The sequence below is a fragment of the Sarcophilus harrisii genome, chromosome 2 (assembly GCF_902635505.1).
Source record: "Sarcophilus harrisii chromosome 2, mSarHar1.11, whole genome shotgun sequence".
In the NCBI taxonomy this organism is placed as follows: domain Eukaryota; kingdom Metazoa; phylum Chordata; class Mammalia; order Dasyuromorphia; family Dasyuridae; genus Sarcophilus; species Sarcophilus harrisii.
Genome location: NC_045427.1, coordinates 530244366 through 530269198, shown reverse-complemented (window position 1 = coordinate 530269198; position 24833 = coordinate 530244366). Strand labels below are relative to the sequence as shown.

Sequence of the window (24833 nt, the reverse complement as noted above, 5' to 3'; positions counted from 1 at the left end):
AAGTGACACGTTCAGATCTGTCCTTAAAAATTAGGTTCAGTTCCTGAAGCTTCTAGATGAACACTCTCAGAAAGGAAAGAAATGTGAAGCAGAAAGTTCAAGTAGGAAGCTCTTGCAAAATTTTAGGTAAGAGATGATGAGGACCTAAAACTAGAGCAGAAATCTTATAGGCAGAGAGGTGACAAATGTAAAAGTTGTTATATTCAGTTTATGAGATATAGCAACTGAATATTGGGGTGAGGGAGAGAGAAAAGTCAAGGACTCTCAGATTGTGAACCAAATGAGGTTCACTTGCAACCAATGAGTGAGACACACTCATGCTTAGGGGACAAGGCATGGAAACTGAACCCTCAAAAGATACTGGGAAAGAGTGGGAAGGAAAGGAGGGAAAAAATCTGGAATTCAAAGCTTTTTTAAAAATGTTAAAAACTGTTTTTACATGTAACTGGGAAAAATAAAATACTAAATTTAAAAAATATACTGGGAAGGAGTAAGCAGAAAACCAGGAAGAAAAGCCAGCAGATACACATGTAATGAAAATCCAAGGAAGAGAAAGTGGCCAATAATATCAGAAGATGCAGAGAACACAAAGAGAAAGACTTTGAAGAGGCTAGGAAATGTAGCAACTAGAGATAAGTTTTATTAAAGCACTAGGGACAGAAATCAGATTAAAGGGGATTGAAAAATAAATAAGAATAGAAGAAATGAGTGTAGACAGTTTTTTCTACAAGTTTGACTGTGAAAGGGAGAAGAGCTATAGGATTAGAGCTTGAATGTACAGCAGGGTCAAGTAAAGGTTTTCTAGGGATGGAGGAATAAGCCCCAGGCCAGTTTGCAAGCAGCAGGGAAGGAGCCAGTAGATAAGGACACCATTCAGAAGAATCTCAGCAGCATATCCTGGGAACACATATTCCAAGAGAAAAGGAAAATACTACATTGAATTAATAACATAGTCAGTGTTGCTGCCAGGCTGTGCTGAGAGCTATTATAGCTGACCTTTCTGGTTGGTTCAGAGCACACCAGAACAGGAAGCTTGTGTGCTTCTACAGAAAAACATAAAAATAAATTTGCACATAATTTCTAAAGATGTGGCTTAGCAGTAGAGGTAATAAAGCAATGCTAGTGAGCTTTAAAATTAAACTGTTTCTGTCTAACATTACAGTTTTGGCCTAACTATGTATAAAATGATCACTTTAATAACTAATAATTTGAATTATTCATTAATTTAAAATATAAGACAGCTTAAAAAGTTAATAAAATAGCAATCTTTAAAACAACTCAAATATTTTTAAAATACTGTGTTAAGATAAATCAGACAAATAAATGCTCATTTCCCATGAGTTTATAGATTCAAATTCATGTACTTTCATGTACAAAAGAAAAAGCCCTATAAGGGGAAGAGGATAAACTGATTAAAACTGAGGACATTCAAGATATATCCACATAAAAATCTATTTCTAAACACCCAATATAGAATAGTATCCTTCCCTCACTCCAATTACATTTGAAAATTGAACTTATCAACAGAATTCCAAGTAAATTCATAGAATTTCAGTTGCAAAAATGACATCTAGACCATCACTCTGGTTGTATCGATAAGGAAACTGAGGGCCATAGCAATGACATGATTTGTCCTAGGTCTCAAAGCAGTTTTGTGGCAGAATTAGAACTAAAACCTAAGTTTCTTAACTCCAAGTCCAAGAATATTTTATTACATCACAGTTTGAAATACCTTTACAATGGCCAACTTGGAATTGTTTGATAAACTCATTATTTCATATTTCCCAGTCTCCTTATACTTTCTCATCCTGTACAATTCCTGTCTGTGTCTTTTTCCAAGTCATTGTCAGAGGATTTATTCAGAACACTGAAGGCCTTTTTATTAATGGAGAAACTGTGCTTTTCTCTCATTCTCACTACATAATGGGGTCACAAAATTTTAAAAAGCATGTGTTGTCAATAATGGCTTTGATGATCTGTATTTATCCAGAACAAGCTATTGTTAATAAATGTTTCAACTTGCTTTTGTTCTTTAGGAAGTTTCCTTAAATTCCAGTAGAAATTTATTTTCTACTTATCCTGTAAATAGCTTGATTTATGTATATCTGATGTTATCTCTCTCATTCATTAAGCTTCTTGAGGTCAGGCTTTTACCTCTTTTTTTTTTGTCTCCAATTTTTAGCACAGTGCCTGGTACATAGTAGGTACTTGATAAATGTTTATTGATGTAATGGATTCTGTTATCATTTAGATTATTTGTAAAGCTTAATTCTCATGGAATTATGTTTTCTAAAATTCACAATCATGTACCACCACCAAAATACTGGTGTTAAAGAAATGAGAAAAGAAGTAAGGAATCACTTAAAGCGTTCCATAAATTTCCCAAAGCAAAGAAAAAAATCTCTTTCAAACTGAAGTTATGGGTAATCACAGTCTTGAAGTAATTGTTTAATGTCTTATGTGGACAAGAACATCTAGGGAACTTCATCCATCAATAGGGAACCCTTCTTTTGTTTAGATTTTTCTACATAACTTTTTTCATGACATTGCTGAATATGTAACTTACAGATTTCTATGGTACAACATAATGCATTATAATGCATCCTAAAAATGCAAATATGCTTTGTGAATAGATAGGAACAGGGACTAAGATGATTACTTTCTGATAGCTGATAAAATAAGATAATGATTCAATTGACATAACAGATGCAAAGTACTTTACAAACCTTAAAGCACTATTAACATGCTAAGTATTACTATTTTTTCAACCACTTAAAGAAACTTTTTTGGAGGCAATCAGGATTAAGTGACTTGCCCCAGATCACACAACTAGTGTCTGAGGCCAGATTTGAATTCAGGTCCTCCTAACTCCCCTGTGCAAACTTGCTGCCCCTCCATCACTTTTTAATAATAAAAGAACAATCTATTATCTTTTCTAACATAAATGAATGAGTAAAAAATAAAACATTTAAGAAGTGCTTTTTTGGAGTACAATCTGGAATTATACCTAAAAAACTATTAAACTGACCATATCCTTTGACCCAAAAATATACTACTAGATCTATTTTCAAAGATTATTAGGGGAAAAAGAAACAAATTTATATGTTCTAAAATGTTCAAAGCAGCTCTCGTTGTGGTGGCAAAGAAATGAAATTTGTGGGAATGCCTGCCAATTGTAGAATAGCTGAACAAGTTGATATACGATTGTGAAGAAATATGTTCAATGACTTTAGAAAAATATGGAAAGACTTGCACAAAATAATGAAGGGTGAAATGAGCAGAACCAAGAGAACATTGAATACAATGACAGCAATAATTTTTGAGAAAAACTTTGAGCAAATAAATTGACTATTATAAATACCTAGGTCATATGCATCCAGAAAATGAAATGATAAATAGAAATATGTATAAGATGATTTGTTTTTGTGTGTGTATGTGTTTATCCCATAAATTAAAAATTAAACACTTAAAAAAAGAAGTGCTTATTATGTGCAATGTATTGTGCTAAGTGCTGGGGATATAAACAGAAATGTAAGATAGCCTTGGTCCTCAAGGAGCTCTCACATTTTAATGACAGAAAAAAGTATATAATGTTTCACCTGCAAATAAGATAGGAAGATCCTTTGATCCTAAGGGTGCAATACCAAAGATGATGGCATTAATGATAAATAATGTCATTTCCACTGATAAAAAAACATATCTGTATGTGACATTGTCAAAATATTTGATAGCAAGAATTTCCTTTTCTAAGTCTTCAGCTGCACTGGCAATAGATTCTGCAGAAGTTGCCAGGCTAGCGAGTAGCTTTCCAAGATGATGCTTGAGGGCACTGGACTGGAACTATTGCTATTCCCAAGGCTCCTGGGTTCAGGGTACCAAATATTATTTCTCTGTTTAAGATAATTTGAAAATTGATTCCTAAGTTTTCAAGTTTATGTTTCTCTAGAAAAAATTTCTTCTATATTTGTTAGGTGTAATTATTTTAACCTTTCCCTTCTTTAATGACTTGCTTACTTTTTCATGAGGGACAATAGGTACCAGAGGAACAGAATCTAATGATATTTGTCCCTCTTCAAAAACATATGATAATAAAAATTCTATAAAGTCTGTTCTCCTTTGAATTGACTTGTTTCTTTTGGTTTCCTGTACCAAGAATACCAATATTCTTGGGCTTATTTAATATATCTGAACTTCATGCTAAACTCTCTTTAGGATTGTTTCCTTCAACTGCTATATTTTGTGAAGGGATATGACTTTAGGCTTCCACTCTTCTTCATAATGTTTTACATATAATCTAAACAGCAAAAACGTTGACCTTGGTTGCCACGTTTTTCTGTTTTACAAGGAGATTGTGTTTTCTTGATGACATAGTTCTTGAATGTTTTTAGCCTCCAGTTGTGACAATTGTTTTGCATAGGTCAAATTTCTCACAAAATGATATCTGAATTGCTATCTTTACTTTTATCCACTATCTTTTTTGTTTGTTTCCAGAAGTGAAAGTTTATTTAAATCGGTTCTTAATGATTATTTTTAGATTTTGGAAATCCTATGGATTTTATCGCAGTTTTACATTAACATCAAAAAGAAATGCCCAAGAAAGTAGGAATGAATCTATTTTCTTCTCTTCTTAATTCTATGACTTACCTTTAAGTTGAAATACTTAATTCTGAGATAAAATGAAGTTGCTGCATTCTCCTCTGCCCATCTGACATAAAGTTTCAAATATTTTTCCAATTAAACTCAAGGTAGAAATTTTACAAATCATTTCAAAAGTTTTTTGAGTAAATTAGAAAGAAGCACATACAACTTACAATTTTTCCTTCATAAAATGCTCCACTGCTGTAGGTTGTAGCCAGTGTAGAAGCACACTCCTCAAGGTACCAAGGTTTATAACCATTCTCTGTGGTACTACTGACAGAGATAGTATATATGCTGTTGGTGTAACCATCACAAGAGCAGTAGTCACCTTCTCTTCCTCCATTTCCTGAAGCCCAGACAAAGATGGAGCCTAAGCCCTGGCGACCCTAAAAATTAAGAATGGGGTAAATGAGTTAGATAAATTACTAAAAGGAGGCAATGACACCATTACAAAATTTCTAATGGTGTTTTCTAATAAAAAAAAAATTAGAATTCATATCCATTCTGATCTTCCTCTATATCCTAACTACCTAAATACAATATCAAAAGCATAAAGAAGATTTACATTTTGTATTCTAATGTAGTATTTTTGCTTGCAGTAATAGTTTCTGTAGAACAATGGAGAAATGTAATCATACTCTTGTAGATTCAAAGCAAGGATGTAAATTTAAAACATAATAGTATATTTTAAAAACCTACTGTATATGTAGTCTATGCAAGTTGTTGATTATATCTAAATTTAGTCCTTTAATTGGGGATTTAAATAGAGACAGAATTCTGATACCAGATTAACCTCAATAAATAACACAGTGTTGTCATTAGCATGATGAACTTGGCGTCAGTAGGACCTGAGTCCAAATTCCCTCTCTTGCACTAGTTACGTAACTGTGGGAAAATCACCCTCTCTAAGCCTCAGTTTCCTCATCTGTAAAAATGAGAGGATTATGCATAATGATCTCTAAAGTCTCTTCTAGCTTTAAGTCTAGGATCTTATTTTAAAAAAATACTTGAACATTTTGGGAAGAAAAAGAATAACCTCTAAAAACAGAAAAGTAGAAAAATTATTTAGAAATTTAATATAATGCTATTTAAATCACTTAGGATGTATCTATGCATTCAACTGTGTTGTCAAGCATTTTGAGTAGAAGAGAATGGGCAAACTAAGTGAGTTTGCCTGAAAGAACTTATCAAATTTCTAAAAGAGCATTGAAATTCAGCCATAACTACCAGAACTACACTATCCATTTCCTCAAATTCTAAAACCTTGGCCAGTCCTTGCCATTCAGATAAGTTTTCCAGACCAAATGGCTAACCCCAACTGAACTGGGGTTAAAATATATGATAAAGAAGCATTTCTGTTCCTAATTTGGGCTAGCCCAATGTTAGGTTTGGAGACAGTTTTCAACCTCAAATCTAAAATCTTGCTTCTAATTTTAGGTTGATGTCATTTTGAGACCCTGGTCCTGGTAGGAAATATCAAATTCACATTCAGCAAATTTGCCAACATCAACCATGTAGGTCTTTCCATGCAGTAACTCATCAGCTAATTATATTTATAGAACAAATGGCCTGTCAGATTATTTTATTTTTGTCATTCTTTGTACTTTTTCCAACAAAGAGAAGTTAACAGAGAATATAAGAAAAACTTATTTCATTCACATGTGCGCTGTATATAGTTATTCCATTATAAGGATTCCTTTCTAAATTTAAACATTGGGTTTGTCAGACTTGACTACAAAAATTAGCAAAGCCAAAACCTGAGTTGAAAGGCTACTACATTTATCTGATAAGTCAGCCTTTTGGAACAATATACAGAATAGTCATGATGAGACTGAATTTACCGATAACAGTAGCTGGGACTTATATAGTACTTTAAGGTTTGCAAAATGCTTTTGATGTTAACTCATTTTATATTTACATTTTTACAGATGAGGAAACTGAAGCTAACTGAAATTATGTGATTTGCCTAGATCACCTGTTAGGAAGTGTTTGAGGTAGAATTTAAACTTGGATCTTTTTGACTTTATAAAACAAATAAGATACATTTGTGCATACATATATCATATATATATTTAAGTACAAATATATGATATATATTTGAAGATGATATACATATATATCATCTTCAAAGAGTTGAGAACATCTCAAATCAGGCCATCCTAAATAACCCAAATCAAGAAATATTTCCTGCCTGTATTTTATATGACGTTGAAGAATATTATCCCCCTCCCAACACACCAACAAAGTGTCATTTTGATAAAGTGTGACATGCATCATTTTTACTACAATGGCAGCCAAAATGATCTAAACAGTTATAAGCTCTGGCTAAATAGTCAAGACAATAACTACTTATTAAGCATCTACTATATGCCAGATAGTGTGCTAAGCACTAGAGATATAAATAAAGGCAAAAACAGTCCTTATCCTCAAAGAATTCACAGTGTAATGGGAGAAATAACATGCAAACAAGACATATGTAATATATATATATATATATATTCATATGCATAATATAGTTATACATCTATATGTTAGCTCCAATTTACATTATAAATATATAAATGTATCTTTAAATAGATGTATGTATGCATATGTATATGTTTACATATCTATAAATAGATAAATAGTTGCATATTATGTATAATGTAAATTGGAGATGATTAACAGAAAAGGCAATAGTATTAAAGAGGATTGGGAAAAGTTTCTTGAAGAAAAAGAGATTTTAACTGAGACTTGAGGATTGTTATAGAAGTCAGAAAGCAAAGAAGAGGAGGGAGAGAAATAACATTGTTTTATTACACATTTAAATAGAAGTCTGTTTACCAGTTTCTCAGTGTGTTTATTACCTGTTAACCTCACACATACCTAAAGCATCAAGAGCTAAGGTATGTATTTTCATGGGCTATAGCATGGGAAAATTGCTTATGGTAGAATATGAAGGGTTCACATGAAGTGTAAACCTTACCCTTGAACTTGAATATTCTATTCATTAAAGCCACAGCACTGATCTGTTCAAAGTATCCATTAGCTTTGTGCCTGTGATCAGAAGAGTTCATCCATGAACTCAAAAGCTATGCTGCCAAGATCTAGTAAACCTCTGCCATCCGTCAGCGGATATGGCAATGTGTGGCTTCTCACAGCAGAATGGCCAATCCGTACTTGTGATGTCACATTTTATTTTATGCCTAACAATGAGTTTAAAAGACCTCCCACCTCCACGACCACCATCACTTCATACCAAAGAAGGAATTAATGAAAAAATAGGAGGTGGAATGAGAAATGGATGGTGGCGTGGCTCAAGATCCTTAAATTTGTAAGAGAATTTTGAATGGTTAGGTTAGAATGCTTCTGTTAAAGGTCCCCAAATAGGATATTTTACTTCAGTTTAAAGGAAATTTAAAAATCACATTCTCCAAACCTGTTATTTTACAGATGACAAAATTGAGGTCCAGAGAAATTCAATATCTTGACCAAAGTATCATGGCTAATTAGATGCAGAGGGCCAAGAGCCTAGGTCTTCTGTTGTCTGACTTCAAGGGCCAATACTCTTTCTCAAAGATCCTAATCTCCTAGTAATTTTAATATTTCAGAAATCTGTGACAAGAACTTTTGGGAGAAACTGCTTGTTTCCATTTGAAACTTCTCTACTTTTTTTTTTTTAAATGATGGAAACACAATCTACCTAATCTTATTTTTTGGTCTTTGGTGGGAAAAAGGGAACAAAAATAATATATTATTCAAACTTCCTACCCATTCATCCATCCACTAAACACTTATAGAGTGCCTAATATGTAAAAGGAGAGGAGAACAAACATTTAAGTACCTACCCTATGCCAGGAACTATGCTAAGCATTATATAAATATTATAACAATCTGGGATGTGGGTGCAATTATTATCCCCTTTTACATCTAAAGAAACTGAGGCAGACAGAGGTTAAGTGACTTCTCCAGTATTATACAGCTAGTAAAGTGTCTGAAGATCTTCTGTCCAGAACCAGAGCCCTATGTAATTTGCTTCCTAGTTGCTTCAATTGTATACAGATACAGTGATGAAAACAATATTAGATGACATAAGTAAATGAATGATTCAAGTCCAAACACTTCTGCCTTAACTATTTTGATGTTTAAGGTAAAAGGAGCTGTATGTTGTTGCTTTTATTTTTAATGTTTGCATAAACCTAATGTGGAATTTATCTAATATTAGAGTTCATAGTATTAGCAATCTCTTGAAACAAGAAAGAATGACTTTCCTTAAAGCCTTACAACATCATATGCTTATTTCTATACACATGACAGTAGGAAATTAAAACATTAAAAGCAACACTTTCTACCTGGGAAATGGAGACACACACTGTGAAGATTAATCTAAGCTTTATTGTAAGATTGTTTAATTCCTCTTTAACTAAGAAACATTTGATGCAAATAGGCTCATAGATTTCCAGGCATGTTAAATGAAAGACTACAATGCTTTCTTACAATGACTTCTATATATTTCCTGGTGAACTTTTTATTAAGCTGCTGATTTTGAAAATTTGAAATGCTATCTACTGCTGCAGTTGTGAAGTTATATAGGCATGAATCTGGTTTCCCTTATTTTTTTCTCTCTACACATTTGACCTCACAAAAATATAAGTGTACTCTACAGAAAGATTATCCAGAGTCATGTACATAGGTAGTAGAAACTAAATTCCCAATCTTAGTCAGTCATTTCTCTCTCAAAGGTCAAACTTCAGAATAGAAGCAGAACAGTGACTAAAGGATGCTTTATATATGACCCAGATCAGTAAAATGTTTGAATTTAACATTTAAGTACCTACTATGTGCAAAGGACTCTGTGAAAAATTCAAATGGAATCATATGACTTTGAAGTACAAAGTAATATTAGAGATCATCTAGTCTGAATTCATTTAATAAATGAGGAAACTAGGGCAGACAGAGATTAAGAGCTTATAAGAATTTAAAGTGAGATTTGAACTGGAGTCTTCTTGACTGCAGGTCTGGCCCTTTATCCATTGATTCACTTAGTTACTTCATGGTCGTAGTACATCTGCCAGATCTGAAGAGCCTTTGATTCCACAAAGGTAGGCTTTTTATGCCCATAAGGGAGCAGCCCTTATCAACCCAGCCTGAGCCCACCAAGAAGCTTCGTAAAAGGTACCTGGCTTGAGTGTCAGTTCCTTGGGTACCCTGAGAGATACCGATCCCATCACACATAGTTACCTAATGGTAGAACTGGAATTAGAAACAAGACATCCTGACTTCTAGTTCAATATTCTTTCTACTACATAAGGCTACCTACCTCTCATATCTAACTAGAAGAAATGAGGGGTATTTAGAAGCTTTAAAAGCTAAAACAAGAATTTTAAAAAGGAGACAAATCTGGAAAATGAAACTGAATTTTTATTCCTGTAATATTTTATTTTGCTTCTTTTCAAAATATCTTAATGGAAATAAATACCAAAGTCCTCTAAGTACTTTATAAGTCCCAAAGTAGTTGTGATCCATAGCAAAAAGCAGAAGAATGTAAGACTTGAAGGCAAAACCTACTATATTCATCTTTATATGTCCCAATCTTCAGCTTTACCCACAGTAGGCATTTAATAAATATTTGCTGAATTGAATTCACAGCCCTCAGATTGCCAGGAATGCAGCCTGACTTTCCGAAATCCTGATTTAGTGAATGTAACTATCTATTTAAGAAATCCTAAATATTATTTTACTGTAAAGGGGAATTGGAAAGGAAGCAAGCCCAAGAATATCCTTTTTTTAAAAACCAATTAGGAAACAAAGCTAGAAAGGTAAGATTCTTGCTCAAGGTTATATAAGTAGATGACAATTCCATGTCCAATTCCTTCAAGATCCCTTTTGGGATTTTCTTGGCAAAGATATGGAAATGGTTTACCCTTTCTTTCTCCAACTAATTTTAAAGATGAGAAAACTAAAGCAAATACTTAAGGGACTTTCCCAGAGTCACACAGTAAGTGTTCTAAGGCCAGATTTATACTAAGGTTTTCTGGGCTCAGAGCACAATCCACTAATCACCTAAATGCCTTAAGCAAGGAACTGCTTTGTAATTAGCAGAGTTTAGAATGGAATTCAGGTCTTCTGATTCCAAAGTTGGTAGTTTTTCACTATACTATATTGTATCTCTATTATAAAAAGTGTCCACTATAAATTATGATTTCCTACTGATGATGAAGTCATTAATTGAAAATACCATATTGCAGTTTTCCATTAGGTCTAATTAGAAGAGATTGTATATGAGTGAGCTTCTCAGAGTAGACCCACAAAACCCAAAGTTGCTCATTTTACTCTAAATCTTTAGCCTGAATTTAGAGTACCTCTGCCTGAACTTCTGGGTGGCGATTTTGTAATACCACAATTACACACCTGCTTGCACATCCATACAATATGGCAGTCAAACTTAATGGGGTTATTTACACTGGAGACATTTAAATCTAAACAAAATGAAATATCAACAGGAGAGCTATTCTCCAGCACACTGTTACCCACACCTTTTTAATGCCGTACTCAAAAGCTTGCTTGGCCAAGCGGCCAGGACCATCCACCGTCTTCCCATCGTCATCTGGCCCCCAGCTCGCGCTGTAAATGTCAATGTAATTGGGTCTGATGCCAAGTGACTTCGCTTCCACAACATCTGTTACATCGCCATCTAACATACGAATGCCTAAAAGCACAAAACAACATTAGAAGTTAGTGCTTCATGGCTTTTATGAAAGTGCAGTGATTACAATCAAAGGCCTTTGTGAACCATTGCAGCAAACAGAAAGGCTTACAAAGTCCCAAACAGCTTAAAACAATGACACTGTGTACCCTAATGAGTTCCCTATAATGAATTTTTTTCAAAGTTATTTTGGAAACCTTTTTTCCTTCTCTGCACTGGTAGATTTGTTCCTAGATGTGAAAGAATTAAAATGACACTTCAGGCTACACTGCAACGTGTTTCTAATATGAGAAAGAAATAAATGAAGCAAAACAACTTGAAAATTTGTAAGTTGGACCTCCCCCCACGCGCAAAAATATTCATTCTGATCTGCTGATCACATTTTGTCTTCTTCCCCTCCAAATCACAATTCCTATATCTACAAATGATGCTTTGATCTTTCAGTTACTTCAACTGACATCAATTCTCTAACCATTTCCCCATTTTAAATTCATGATTAAGTCATTAGTTTTTAAATCTGTAAAATATTAAGCCATCTCTTCGATGTCCTGGCAGCAGGTCTATCACAGAAGGTTCAAGAGGTTATCCACCATCTCACTTATATTAATGTATCTGACTGGTACAGTAACTGGCAGACTGGACTTGGAAGACCTGAATATAAATCCTCCTCCTAGCTGTGTGAACCTAGCAAATGATTCACCCATAAACTTCAGTATCCTCATCTGTAAAATGAATCAAATGGGATAAAATGTCAAGTCCTTTACCAACTTTAAGGTTCTATATAATTGCTAATTATGATCATCATCATCATTATTAGCCATTTTTTGACTAGGCTGAGTTGCCAGCATCAAACGTGCTAGGTAAGGTGGTTGTCCCTGTTAAAGTCTAAGAAGAAAGGTAGCCAAAGGATGATATCCTTGCTCCTGTCCTATTGCACAGTTACCCATTTGCTCCACTCATCACTGAAATAGGAAATAATGCCTTTTTTGGTCCTAAATCAGTAAATCCCTACATTCAATCAACAAATCTGCCATTTATTAAGCACCTACTATCAAATCAATCAACAAGCATTATTAAAGGATTACTTTATGCTAGATCATTAGGAATACAAAGGTTAAAAAAAAGTAACTGCTTTTTAAAAAAGCTTGTATTTATCAGAAAAAAACAACTTAAATGTATCTTTAAAAGCAAATACCAAACATATATAAGGTAAATGCAGAATAATCCAGGGAGGAGACACTAGGAGCTAAAAGGCAGGTTCAGGGAAGACTTCATCTAAGAGGGGCTAGGCTTTAAAAGAAATAGGGGTGTGAAGATGTGGTATTGTGATGGGGGTTCTCTTCTAAAGATTGTGAGGGGACTAGAGGTACAGCCTGTGCAAAGGCCCAGAAATAGAAGAGAGATTGTTATATATAAGGAAAAAACAATAGGCCCCTTTGGTCAAAGAATGCCACTGAAGTTTCTTGTGTAAGGTAGTGACATGGTTAGGTTCTTTCTCTAGGAATATCATTCTGGCAGCTGAGTGGAGACAGGGATGGAGAGAAGAGAACTGAGTCTAGGAAAACAATTAGGAAGCTATTATAATAGTTCAAACTAGAAATGAGTGGATGTGGAGGAACAGATGCAAAAGATGCTGGGAAGGTAGAATCAATAGAATGCTGACTGAATGCTGGGGTAAAAATAAAGAATGAATTATGACTTCCAGGTTGTGAAGCTTGGGGACTAAAGGAAAATAGGAAAATTAGAAAGAGGAGTGAGTTTGGAAATTTTTTTAAAGTGAGTCCTTTTTTGGACATACTGACATCCAACTCCAATGGGAAATTAGTGATGGGATATTAGAGCTCAGGCAAATGGAATTAAGTGGATCTGTAAGATAAATATAATAACATAAAGATAATAACTGAACCCACGAGATCATTGAAGGCAAGGGCATAGAAAAGGATGAGAAGGTCCAGAAGAGAATAACTGTCTACAGGGTAGGACATATATAATGGATGATCCAACAAAGAAAACTGAGAAGGATTGGTTAGACACTGAAAAAAAATCAGGAAATAATTAAGAAAGAATGGTTATGAAAATCCTGAAAGAAGAGAATATCCAGGCAAAGAGAATGGGCAACATCATCAAATGCTGCAAAGAACTCAAGAAGGCTGAGGACTGAGAACAAAGAAAATTAGTAACTTTGGAGTGAGCAGTTTTAATTCAGTGATAAGGTCAGAAGCCTGACTTCCAGTAGAAAAGGAATAAGAGGAGAGTTAGTGGAGACAAGGAGTATAGATAACTTTTTCTAGTAGTTTGAATATGAAAGGAAATAGAGAGAAAAGAATAAAACCTGGGAGAATGGAGTTAAGGGAGAGGTTTTTGTTGCTGTAGTGGTTTTTAAATGATGGGAGAGTCCTAAATTTGCATGCAGTAACAAAGATGAGGAGAAATTAGAAAAAGCAATTGGGAAAAGAGAGATTAGGTTCTTGGGGAAGGTATAAGAATGTGTTAAAGACAGAAAAGGATGGGATCATAGGATGAAGAGAAGGGCCACTTCTTCTGCAGATTAAAAGAGGAAACAAGAGGTTTTGAGATGTTAAAAAGGAAGAAGTTCCTGGTGAATAGCTTCTATTCTCTCAGTCAAGTATAAGGCAAAGTTTTCTGCTGAGAGTGAGGTGGGGCAGGCAGATAGATGAATAAATATTTTTCCTGCCTATAAAATCCAATAGATTGACCATCTCAGCAACCTGGATACCTCAGCCAGGTGTTCTGGTGTATATCATTAACACACTTGGTTCAGAACTGAGATCATGGATTCTTCCATTAAAAAGAAAATTTAAATTTTTAACCCTATATTAGAAGTAATGAACAAATATAAATGTTTTTAAAAGAATTTATAATAGAAGGATATTAGTGAGGCAGGCATATATGTACTATCACCAGAAAAAAGAAAAGAATGCATGAGAGACAGTGTAACAGTATAGAGTAATGAATCTGACATCAGAAGACCTGATTTAAATCCCAACTTTGCTGACCATTTATCTATGCAATCTTGGTCAAGCCACCTGGCTTATCTAGACCTCAATTTCTGTATTCTAATGATTTCTGAGTTTCCTTTCTAGCCTTAAATCCCCTTTGAATCACTAAGAACCTCGATTAAACTCTCACCAACTAATGGTCTCTAAACTTCTTGAAGCAAATTTCGTTATGAGTTTAACATTTTTTTTGAGCAGATATCCCAAATATTTTGATATTTACTTATTTATAAACTATATGCAAAAAATTAGTACTGAACTAATAATTGTGTATATTATAAAACTCCCATGTATAAAACATGGAAATGAAAAAGAATAAAACCTATGTGAAATAATATTTAATTCAATAGGTAGAATCAATAGATAGTTCTTGGAGTTTATTGTTAAGAGGAGTCACATGGTCAGGTTTATACTTCTGGAAAATAACTTTGGAAGATGGATTGACATAAGGAGACATAAGACTTGAAGACTAATTAGGAAGTCATTGGAAAAGCCTAAACAAGAGCTGATTAGGTCCAAATTTAGGGTGGTAGCTATATTAAGGAAAGAAAAGAAAAGGGGCTAAAAATCTGGTTTCAGTAAGAACAAGATTTGGCAACTGATTGGATATGTGCGGTGAAGGAGAGCCAGGAATCAAAGATGGTGCTATGATGGAAGACCTGGGTGACAGAAATGGGAAAGTGCAGAAGAGAGCTGGGTTGGGGGAAGGGAAAATGATGCAATGAGATCAGTAATTCAAATTGCAATTCTTTCATATAGGCTTGTTCTATGGGACTCATTGAGTCCCATCCAAAACAAAAGATGAGATGAAGTTCCTTCCTTACTACCCTACAGTGCAGAACCTGCCCTCCAAAGGCATGATATAAGTAATTTAAGCAACAGGCAATGCAGATATGCTGAAGATATGTGGGGTTGAGGTGGGGGAGTGGTGGGGATTTTTCCAATAATACTGCATGGTTTCTGCTCTGAGCAGTGCTTAGGTTATAACTGCATTGACAGGGAGAAGTTGGGTTCAAAATGGGGGGTTGTGAAAGTTTACACAGTAGCAATGGGAGGGAGAAGGGCAGGAAAAGAATGGAGAAATGTTGAGGAAAAAGGATAAGTATGAATCTGTTGGAGATAAATCCCAGAAAAAATGATAGGGGAAAGATGGGGTATGACCAACCTTCCCACCTTCTCATTGGTTGGTTCCCATATCCCTTGAAAGATTATGTCCCAGAAGCAGCTACACCCAAAGAAAGAACATTGGGAAATGAATGTAAACTGTTTGCATTTTTGTTTTTCTTCCCGGGTTATTTTTACCTTCTGAATTCAATTCTTTCTGTGCAATAAGAGAACTGTTCGGTTCTACACACATATATTGTATCTAGGATATACTGTAACATATTTAACATGTATAGGACTATTTGCCATCTGGGGGGAAGGGGGGAGAGGGAGGGGAAAAGTCAGAAAAGAAGTGAGTACAAGGGATAATGTAAAAAATTACTCAGGCATGGGTTCTGTCAATAAAAAGTTATAATTATGAAAAAAAAGAAAGAAAGAAAGGTTATGTCCCCAGTAAGAGCTAACAGTCACTACTTTGAAGATCATTCCCTAGAGAATATAGTTAGCTTTCTCCAGTAAGCAAGTTCCTGAGAAATTATCTGTTAATTAAATCCTATTTTCTCATCGACTTAAATTATAATTCTAGAGATGCTCCATCTTCATTTCTGATTGATATTCAATTGGCTATAGTCCCTAACACATTAGTTTATACATCCATCAGCCCTCTAGCCACTCTGTCAAGTTGTAGTTAATGATTTGTAAAAGAACATTTAAATGGATTCTGTGTAGAAGATACTTGCTATTTAAAGAATTCCCTAAATTCACTTTATAAAAAGAAAAAAGAACTCCCTAAACTTATCAACTTTGGAAATTCACATTTTCCTAGGTATTTCTTAAATCAAGCATGCTATAATGCTTCAGAAGCATATCTATAACTTTTTGTACTAGGTTCTTCCAGTCAATGAGGTGAATGACAGCATCTAAGGGGTCCAAGGAGACCAGTAAAACATGGGTCAGAGTGGCTGAAACATAAGTATATCCAGACACCAGTCATAGGTCTTAATTCCTGGGCTCTCTGAGTAAAAAATTCAAATGTATGGTAATGTTACTTAAAATGAATTGTGAGGAAAAAAACTATAGCAAAATAATACCCAAGGCCAAGGACAGGGAGATATCATAAGTTCAACAACAGTGCCATAGGCCATTGGAAAAGTGTCAGCTAAATTGCTCATGACTTGTGATTGAGGAGCAAGCTAAACCCATTAGAAGAATAATCTTTTTATAGCTTGGAGGCCTTGAAAGAAAAGAAACAGGGCAAATAAATTTAACTTCAGGATCATCATTTTTCTTCCCAGTACCCAGACATTTCCTTACCATTTGGGGAACTGATTTCAAACTCCTACTACCTTGAGCATCTGGGCTCAGATGGTTGGTCAGCTAGTCTATTAAAAGTTAATTTTATTTTTCAGATTATTAACATGATAGTGACATAAATGATACTGCTTCCTCAGTCATCTGCTCCATAGGAAACCTCCATCAGCTCTGGAAGGAAAGTCCTGTTTACTCTTATTTGCATTAAATCCTACTCCATGATAAGGGACAGTTAACATAGCTCTAAGAAAAGAACTCATTTGGAAAAAGAAAGCTTGGTCCAAGATCTGATTTAGGTATGATGATAGGTCAATTGAAAGTTTGGACAATAACCACATCTGAGGGGCTGGAAAGGAGGCTGGAAAGGAGTTTATAGCACCATCTTGAAATCCAAGTAAGTAGGCACTCAGGTAAGTCGCAAAGAATGCATTTTGGAAGAGAGTAGTAGGTGTTGCTAAGATGGCAAGTTCACTACTATGACTTCTTTGCCTGAGGAGACAATATTCTTATATAAGGTCAGACAACTGTGCAACATTGCTGTGGGTCCAGAAGCTTTTTATATCAATTGCAATGTTCTTGATATTTGTAGTTTTTTTTTTCTCACACATATACAATAGGCTCATAGATTTAGAGATGAAAAGGACTTTAGAGATCATTGAATCCAATTTCCTCTTTCTAAAAAAGGGAATAATAATAATGGCATTTATATATCTCTTTCAAGTTGGTAAAGAATGTTATGAATGTTATCTCGTTTGATCCTAACAACAAAGCTGTAAAGTATTGTTGTTCAGTCATTTCAATTGCATCCAACTCTTTATGACTGCATTTTGGTTTTCTTGGCAGAAATATTGGAATACTTTACCATTTCTTTCTCCAGCTCGTTTTACAGATGAGAAAACTGAGACCTGGTCACACATCTAGTAAGTGTCTAAGGCCAGATTTGAATTCAAGAAGATGAATCTTTCTGCCTCCAGGTCTGGCTTTCTATCCACTGAACCACCTAGCTACCTCCATCTTCATTTTGCAGTTAAGGAAACGGAGGCACAGAGAAGTGAAGGGACCTGTCCAATTTCACACAGCTATTAAGTGTCTGATGTACAACTAAAGTGAGGTCTTTTGGATTTTAAATTTAGTGCTCCTAACCACCTAGGCCTGGAAAGGGATAATTATGAACACCCTACCCCATCCATCCTATCTTTTCTTCAAAATAAATCCATTCTGAGTTGAGAAAATTCCAGAGTTAATCTGGATTCCACATTAATCTGTAATACTAAATACTAAAATTCACTAAATCCTCCTTTTATAGAACTACCAGAAAATAACTGCTATTCACATGGTTCCCACAAAGGCTGTACCCATGTAACACCAAATCTATCTTAGATTATGCGGCACCAAAACCAAATCCAAATATTACAAATCCACTGTTCTTGTTTGTAGCCTGTCAAAGCAAAAATTTCAGAACAGGAGCTTACATATAGGCCAGTCAGTTAATCTACAGATCACTCAAATCTAATTCTCAATTGCCTATTATAAAGAGCCACCTTGATGATTTTAAGACTTCTGTGCCTATAAACCATGCATTTTTGTCATAATACATTTTTAGCAGGAATAAATAGCTTTCAAGAAACATCTAAAATATATAAAAATAAAAGACTAAGGCAATTTACTGATAGCTGCCTCTAATCATCATCTTTAAAGTCTGATGCACCCTAAAGCATAATTTATTTGAACTTTAATGAAGCATATATTCTCACAAACAACAATGACAAGCTGCCTAAAGAAAAGATAGATATTTTCAGAGCAAACCTGCTGTTCTCATATTAGTCATTTATGTTCAAAATGATCAGGAAGTGACTAATGGAAGAAAAACAATAATCACTTCTTTAATGAAAGACAGTTTTTTGTACATTTTTAAGTACAAAAATAGTTTGGACAAATCATTTTGATTGCAGATTGACTTGAAGTTGTTGCCTTGGTGGAAGATTCTTTTCAAGATGATAAGTGTAGAGCTTACCAGAATGGTGTGGTCACTATAATTCAAAAGTGAAATCCTAGAGATGCTTTTTCTGGGGCAAAACCATAGCCATTACATGTGGAAGATGGCACTTCAGAGCAATTTAGTGCTTTGTGTCTCTGGCTGATTGCACTGAGGAAAGCTAGGATGGTATTCTCTCTCAACAGGACATCATATTCATGATCCTCTTCATGATCCAAGAAAGAATGATCATGTCTCACTTTAGTAAAAGGAGCATATAATTTAGAGCTAGAGGGAACTTTAATAACCATTTCATCCATGTGCATTTCACAACTGGAGAAACTGAAATTGTTACTTCATCTTAATAATTCATCATTCAGTTACGTTATGTTTCATACAATGGGTTCAACATGAAGCAGGGTACACCTGTCATGCTATTGTTTTCATTCTGAATGATTCTCTATGACTCCATTTGGGGCTTTCTTGTCAAAGGTACTGAAATAGTTTGCCATTTCTCTCTCCAGCTCACTTTACAAATGAGGAAACTGAGGCAAACAGGGTTAAGTGACTTGCCTGAAGTAACACAGTTAGTCTCTCAGGCTGGGATTGAAACCAGGGAGATGAATCTGCCTGGCACTCTACCCATTGCACCACCTAGTCTACTAAGCAGGATTCAGGATCACAGAATTTCTGAAGGAATCACAGAGACCATCTATAATCAGGTATCTACCTTTTGCTCTCCTGTTCACTGGTGATAAACAGGGGCCCAAAGAGTTAAGTTCCAATGTTATAATGGGGGTAAGTGACAGAGATGAGGCTTGAATACAGATTTCCTGACAGGTAAAAAGTTGGATGGCACAGTGGACAGGCCACTGGTCCTCAGTTAGGAAGATCTGAGTTCAAATACAGCCTCAGACACTTACTAGATGTATGATGCTGGATAGGTCACTTAATCCTATTTACCTCCGTTTCCTCATTGTCAAATGAACTGGAAAAGGAAATGGTAAACTACTCTAGTTTCTGGCCAAGAAAATCCCAAATGGGGTTATGAAAGAGTCAGAAATGACTAAGATGACTAAACAAAAATTCCAAATCAGTTAATTAATAAGTAAGCATTTATTAAGTACCTTTTATGTGGAAAGAGAGAGAGAGAGAGAGAGAGAGAGAGAGAGAAAGAGAGAGAGAGAGAAACACACCAGTTACTACCTTCAAGGAGTTTATCCGTAAATGAAGTGCTCTCACATGAAAATTACTTTTTTTGTTTCCTGAAAACTTTCTGGGAAATTAAAGTTCAAAAACAATAAAAAGGAAGAAAGAGGGAAGCCAAAGATTTTCCTTTAATAAGAGCTTGAAAGTATAGACAGTAAAGAATTTGAGGGAAGGGGGGAAAAAGCCAGATCTACTTTTTTGTTTACTGAATTGTAATGTATTTTGCCGACAGCCAGGGAAAAGCAATGCAAGAGCAATGAATAGTGGCAAATAAAATTAGATTGTCGCTTTTGGAGTGTGACAAATAGGCCTTCTCCAACAACTTTTGCTCATTAATCCCAAGTTTATTTTAGTAAATCCTCTGAGAATCACTGTTCAGTGAAAACTACAGTAGTTTCTGCTTATGATCAGTAGCTCTACGTAAAGTGAGGTTTGTTTTTTTTTTTCTTATGAAGTTGCTTAGAAACGTTACAAATCTAAAGGTTTTTGTCAGCTTTTATTGTTGCTAGAGACAAAGTGATCTCATTTCTTCTAAATATGCACACACATCACAACACTCATTTGAAAAGGCAAATTAAAAAAGGGGCTATTGCTGTGGCTTCCAAACCTGTCAGGGGATATTTGCATTCATATTTGTTATATGAAACGCCTGGGAGATAAGCTGTTACCCAGTCATAAATTAGAGCTGGAGGAAGCTTCTTGCTGTTTATGCTTCTCTCTAGCTGGTTACTACATCACCTCTTTCCAAAGAAGAAAGAGTAACTGAAATTAATTCACTACTATAAAGTACATTACATTAGCAAAGCATTATTTCACACTCTCATCTATGCCTCATCCTTTTGGGCAACTTATTCTCAGGGAAGAAGCACAGCATGGTGGAGAGGGTCAGTGTCAAAGTCAGGAGGACCAAGCTTCACATCCTACTTTTGACACATGTTGACTATATGGCTTTGGGTAAAGCATTTAGTCTCTCATTGTCTCAGGCAACTCATTCCTTAAGATTATAAAGTGGCAGAAAATGTAAATCTTCATTGGCAGAGGCAGTTAGATATGACTCCTACATTGATGAAATTACATGTACAAATAAACAAATAAAAATTTTCACTTATATCAAGAAAAAATCAAATGAAGCTTCTTTGATCCCCCTATTGTGAAAAGGGAAGATATGGACTGGGATCACACAGGATGGGCCCAGTTGGATTGCAGTCTCCATGCCTGGAGGAAATACCAACATGGATGAAATGGCATATTTGAATATTGAATAAAGATGAAATAGCTTATAATGAGGTCCTTTGAGGAATTCACTTTTTCCAGTGACATAAATATATTTATTATTAGGCAGTCGTTTGTTACAGTGCATAGAATGTTGGATATGGAGTCAGGAAGATCTGAATTCAAAATCAGCCTCAGATACATATTAGTTGGACAAGTCACTTACCCTCTGTCTGCCTCAATTTTCCAACTGTAAAATAGCAATAATAATATAATAATAGTTCCATTCTCCCAGGATTATTGTGAGACCGAAATGAGATAATATTTGGAAGGTGATTTGCAAATCAACTACATGTAATGGTAGGTATAACAACAACAACAATAATAATACATTATAACCTCATAATAGCCACCATTATAAGTTCATAAAATCAGATTTAGAACTACAAGGGACTTCAGAAAACATTTTTAACTTGAGCCCAATTAAGGTAAATTACTTGCCCAAAGTCACATAGTTTGTCACAAGGCAATATCGGGCTTTGAGCCTATGCTCCTTGACCCTGATCCTGCTCTCTCTTTCTGCTATATCCTAGATTTGATGTAGCTAAACATTAGCTTCCTCATCCATAAACTGAGAGGGATGAATTTGATAAGCTCTTCTGGAGCTCTGACAGTCAATACTTTTATGTATATATGTTTATGGTGATGGAGTAGGAAAAAAAAGGTAGGCTTGGAATTAAAAAACTTGGGTTTAAATCTCAACTTTGGCACTTTGGGACTTCTGACAAACCATTTAACTTTACTAAACCTTACCTGTAAAACAGAACTTTATAATTAATATCTACCTCACAGGGTTATTGTATGAAATTATTTTTCAGATTGTAAGGTGCTGTACAAATCTGAGTTACTATTGCAACCAAACTATTTCTTGCTAAGAAACCTTTTTTCAAAGCAGGAACTATATACCTTTTAAATATGATCAGTCTCTTGTTATGGTAAGAATTTTTTTAAAGTTTATTGAACTGATATTAAGAAAAGAACACAGCAACAAATCAGTATTGTATATAATTGTATGGTCTGAGATCATATCCATTCACTATCCTTGAACTTCAAGTATGAATTAAATAAATGAGGGGGGGAAAGTATTATTAAGAATTTAGAATATATGAAGTGCTGTGCTATTCACTGGGAAGAAAATAGAAAAGGAAGACACTCCTTGTTCCCAAGTAGTTCATTTTCTAACAGGGAGAGACAACTCTTATAGGTTTTGGCTGCAAATCAGATGGAGAGGTCCCATGACACTTGAGGTTTAGTGGTAAAGTTCATTCTATTACAGCTTCTTTAATGTCACTTCCACTAATAAAATCGTCGAAGTTTCTGGTGTTGCACCATTCAGCAGTGCTAAATACTGCCATGGCAAACCTCATCCCTCTCCTGGAGCTTCAGTAGCTATGTCCCCCACCAGAAGCAGGTTCCAGGAAGCGTCTTCATGAAGCCTTCCAGGATATTGGCTGTGTGGTCTGGACCTGAAAGCAGGTCCCGAGGTCTGGGAGATGCTGGTGGGGCTCTTGGGGTTACCTGGCTATTGATGATAGCTGATGTTGGCAAAGGTGATTCCTTCTACATAATGATTATTTTTCTCATTGATAGCCTCAGGACCTGGGCTGGAAGTGGGATTTATTATTTCTGAGTTGGAGAAGAGGCAATGGTTCAACACCAAGAGATCAGAGAGACCACAATATGAATGTAACCAACACAACGATTTGGATTATCTGCATAACTCATGCAGATATGGTTTAAATCAACTTATTGAAAAATCCATAAGCAGACAGCAGTGGAAGCACCCATTTTATGCCCTGCTGAAATCTGAATTTGACCTTGTCCTTAGTTGATATCCCCAGAGACTTAGGTTGTTATCCTGCTTCCAAGCTAATTTTCGTGTTTTATTTGTACTAAAGTATATAAGGTAGGAACAACCAGACAAGAGTGAAGAACTACCCAGGTAAAAGAACAAAAAAGAAGTGAAACCCTAGAAGGAAAATCAAAGTGGAAGTACCTTGGGTTCTTACTAAGGTCCTATCTACTTAGGGTAACTTGGAGTCCAGAAACCAGGAATGAAAAAATGGCAAGCCAATCTTTCACTTGTTAGCACTAGCTTCTAAATTGGCATCATAAATAAATTTGCTTAATCTCAAAAACCTTTCAACATATTTTAATCCCTATTACTGCTGAAAATGCACTTGGAAGCTACTGAGATTAATCTGTAGCTTAAAATCCTCCCTTAAAATACTCAAAAGTCTGAACTAGTTAATAAAAATACTAATGAGACTAAATTCTGCAAATTCAAAATTAGCATAATTAGCCAATTTGCCAGCAAAGATTAATTTGGCTATTATGTACTTAACATTTTCATGTTTATGAAAGGAGGGGAAATAATTAAGCTTCCCACACAAAACATTTGGCTAAGACATTTACTGGAAAGTGATGCTTGGTGCTTATTTTTCCTTATGAGAAAAATGATAAACATAAACAGGAAAAATCCATGTTCTTAATGGAAATGTTAATTATGAGAAAAAAGAGTCTGGAAATAGCCCTTATATTAACATTTAGGTGAGTCACCCAGTCGGTGAGACAAAAGGCAGAGTATACACATGAGACAAACCATTTGGCTTCAAAATTTCCATTCAATAAAAAACAGCAGCATCTCTATCCTACTTGAACTCTATGTTATGTTGCCATGCATATTAAAGATAGTAACTTATTCTTTTTCTCCCCAAAACAGCTTTCCATCAAAAGTCTAAGAAGACTCCCTTTGACTTTGCATATTGGGAAAAAGACCAAATATCAGAATACTTTCAATAAGTTGTACATATAGTAACTCCTATTTCTATAGAGCTTTAAGGTTTACAATGCTACTTGTTAACAATCCTAGATTAGTGATGTAGTATTATCATTCTCATTTTACAGATGAGGAGAGTTAAATAATAGAAATCAGATAGGTTACATCATCATAGGATTTAGGATTAACTGAAAACTCATTTTATAAAGGAGGAAACTAATGCTATAGATGAGGACAGAGGCCCAGAAAGGTTATGTTACTTGTCACCCAAGTAGAACTAGTACATTTTGAGTGTGCTCAAAATTAGACCCTCTAACAGAATTCTTTTTTACTACTTCTACCACTTACTAATGTGAAGAAAATTAAGGGCAAGTTGTGATATAGCAAAAAGAGCCCTGGCTTTGAGGGGAATGGAGCTGGGTTCAAATCCTACCTCTAATTCTTAATACCTATGTATTAAGCATTTGGGCAAGCAACCTAAACTCCCTAGGTCTGTTTCCTCATCTGTAAAATGAAACAGAGAGACATTGGACTAGATGGTCTCAGAAATATTTTCTAACTTTAAATTTAGAATTCTATGAACTTGTTTCACAGTTAACTATCTCCTCTGGAGTAATAATTTGTCACGGTGACATGAATCTCAACTAGGTAAGAAAGGAGGTTGAATGTCAGGCTAGTAATACCCAGTAGGATTTTGACATTCCTTTGTTTTGGAGTGAGAAGTGTTAGGAGGGGTCCTTGCAAAATCAGAGAAAGGAAAAATTTGCTTACATAATAATGCATTAGGAAAAGGACTCAATCCTAACAAGTGAAAGACTTAATTAATTATATTCTTTTTATTAC

The 24833-nt window shown here is 35.0% G+C and overlaps 1 protein-coding gene across 2 annotated transcripts in view; it reads right to left on the bottom strand.

Moving 5' to 3' along the window:
• The window catches only part of PCSK6 (proprotein convertase subtilisin/kexin type 6), a 241877-nt gene that overhangs the window by 129036 nt on the left and 88008 nt on the right, over window positions 1–24833 (bottom strand). For both annotated transcript variants that reach the window (XM_023497530.2, XM_003755590.4), the window contains exons 7-8: window positions 11154–11326; window positions 4812–5024 (exon numbers count right to left, since the gene is read on the bottom strand). In XM_023497530.2, coding sequence (XP_023353298.1) covers window positions 4812–5024; window positions 11154–11326 — 386 coding nt within the window. The remainder of the gene's footprint in view (window positions 1–4811; window positions 5025–11153; window positions 11327–24833) is intronic.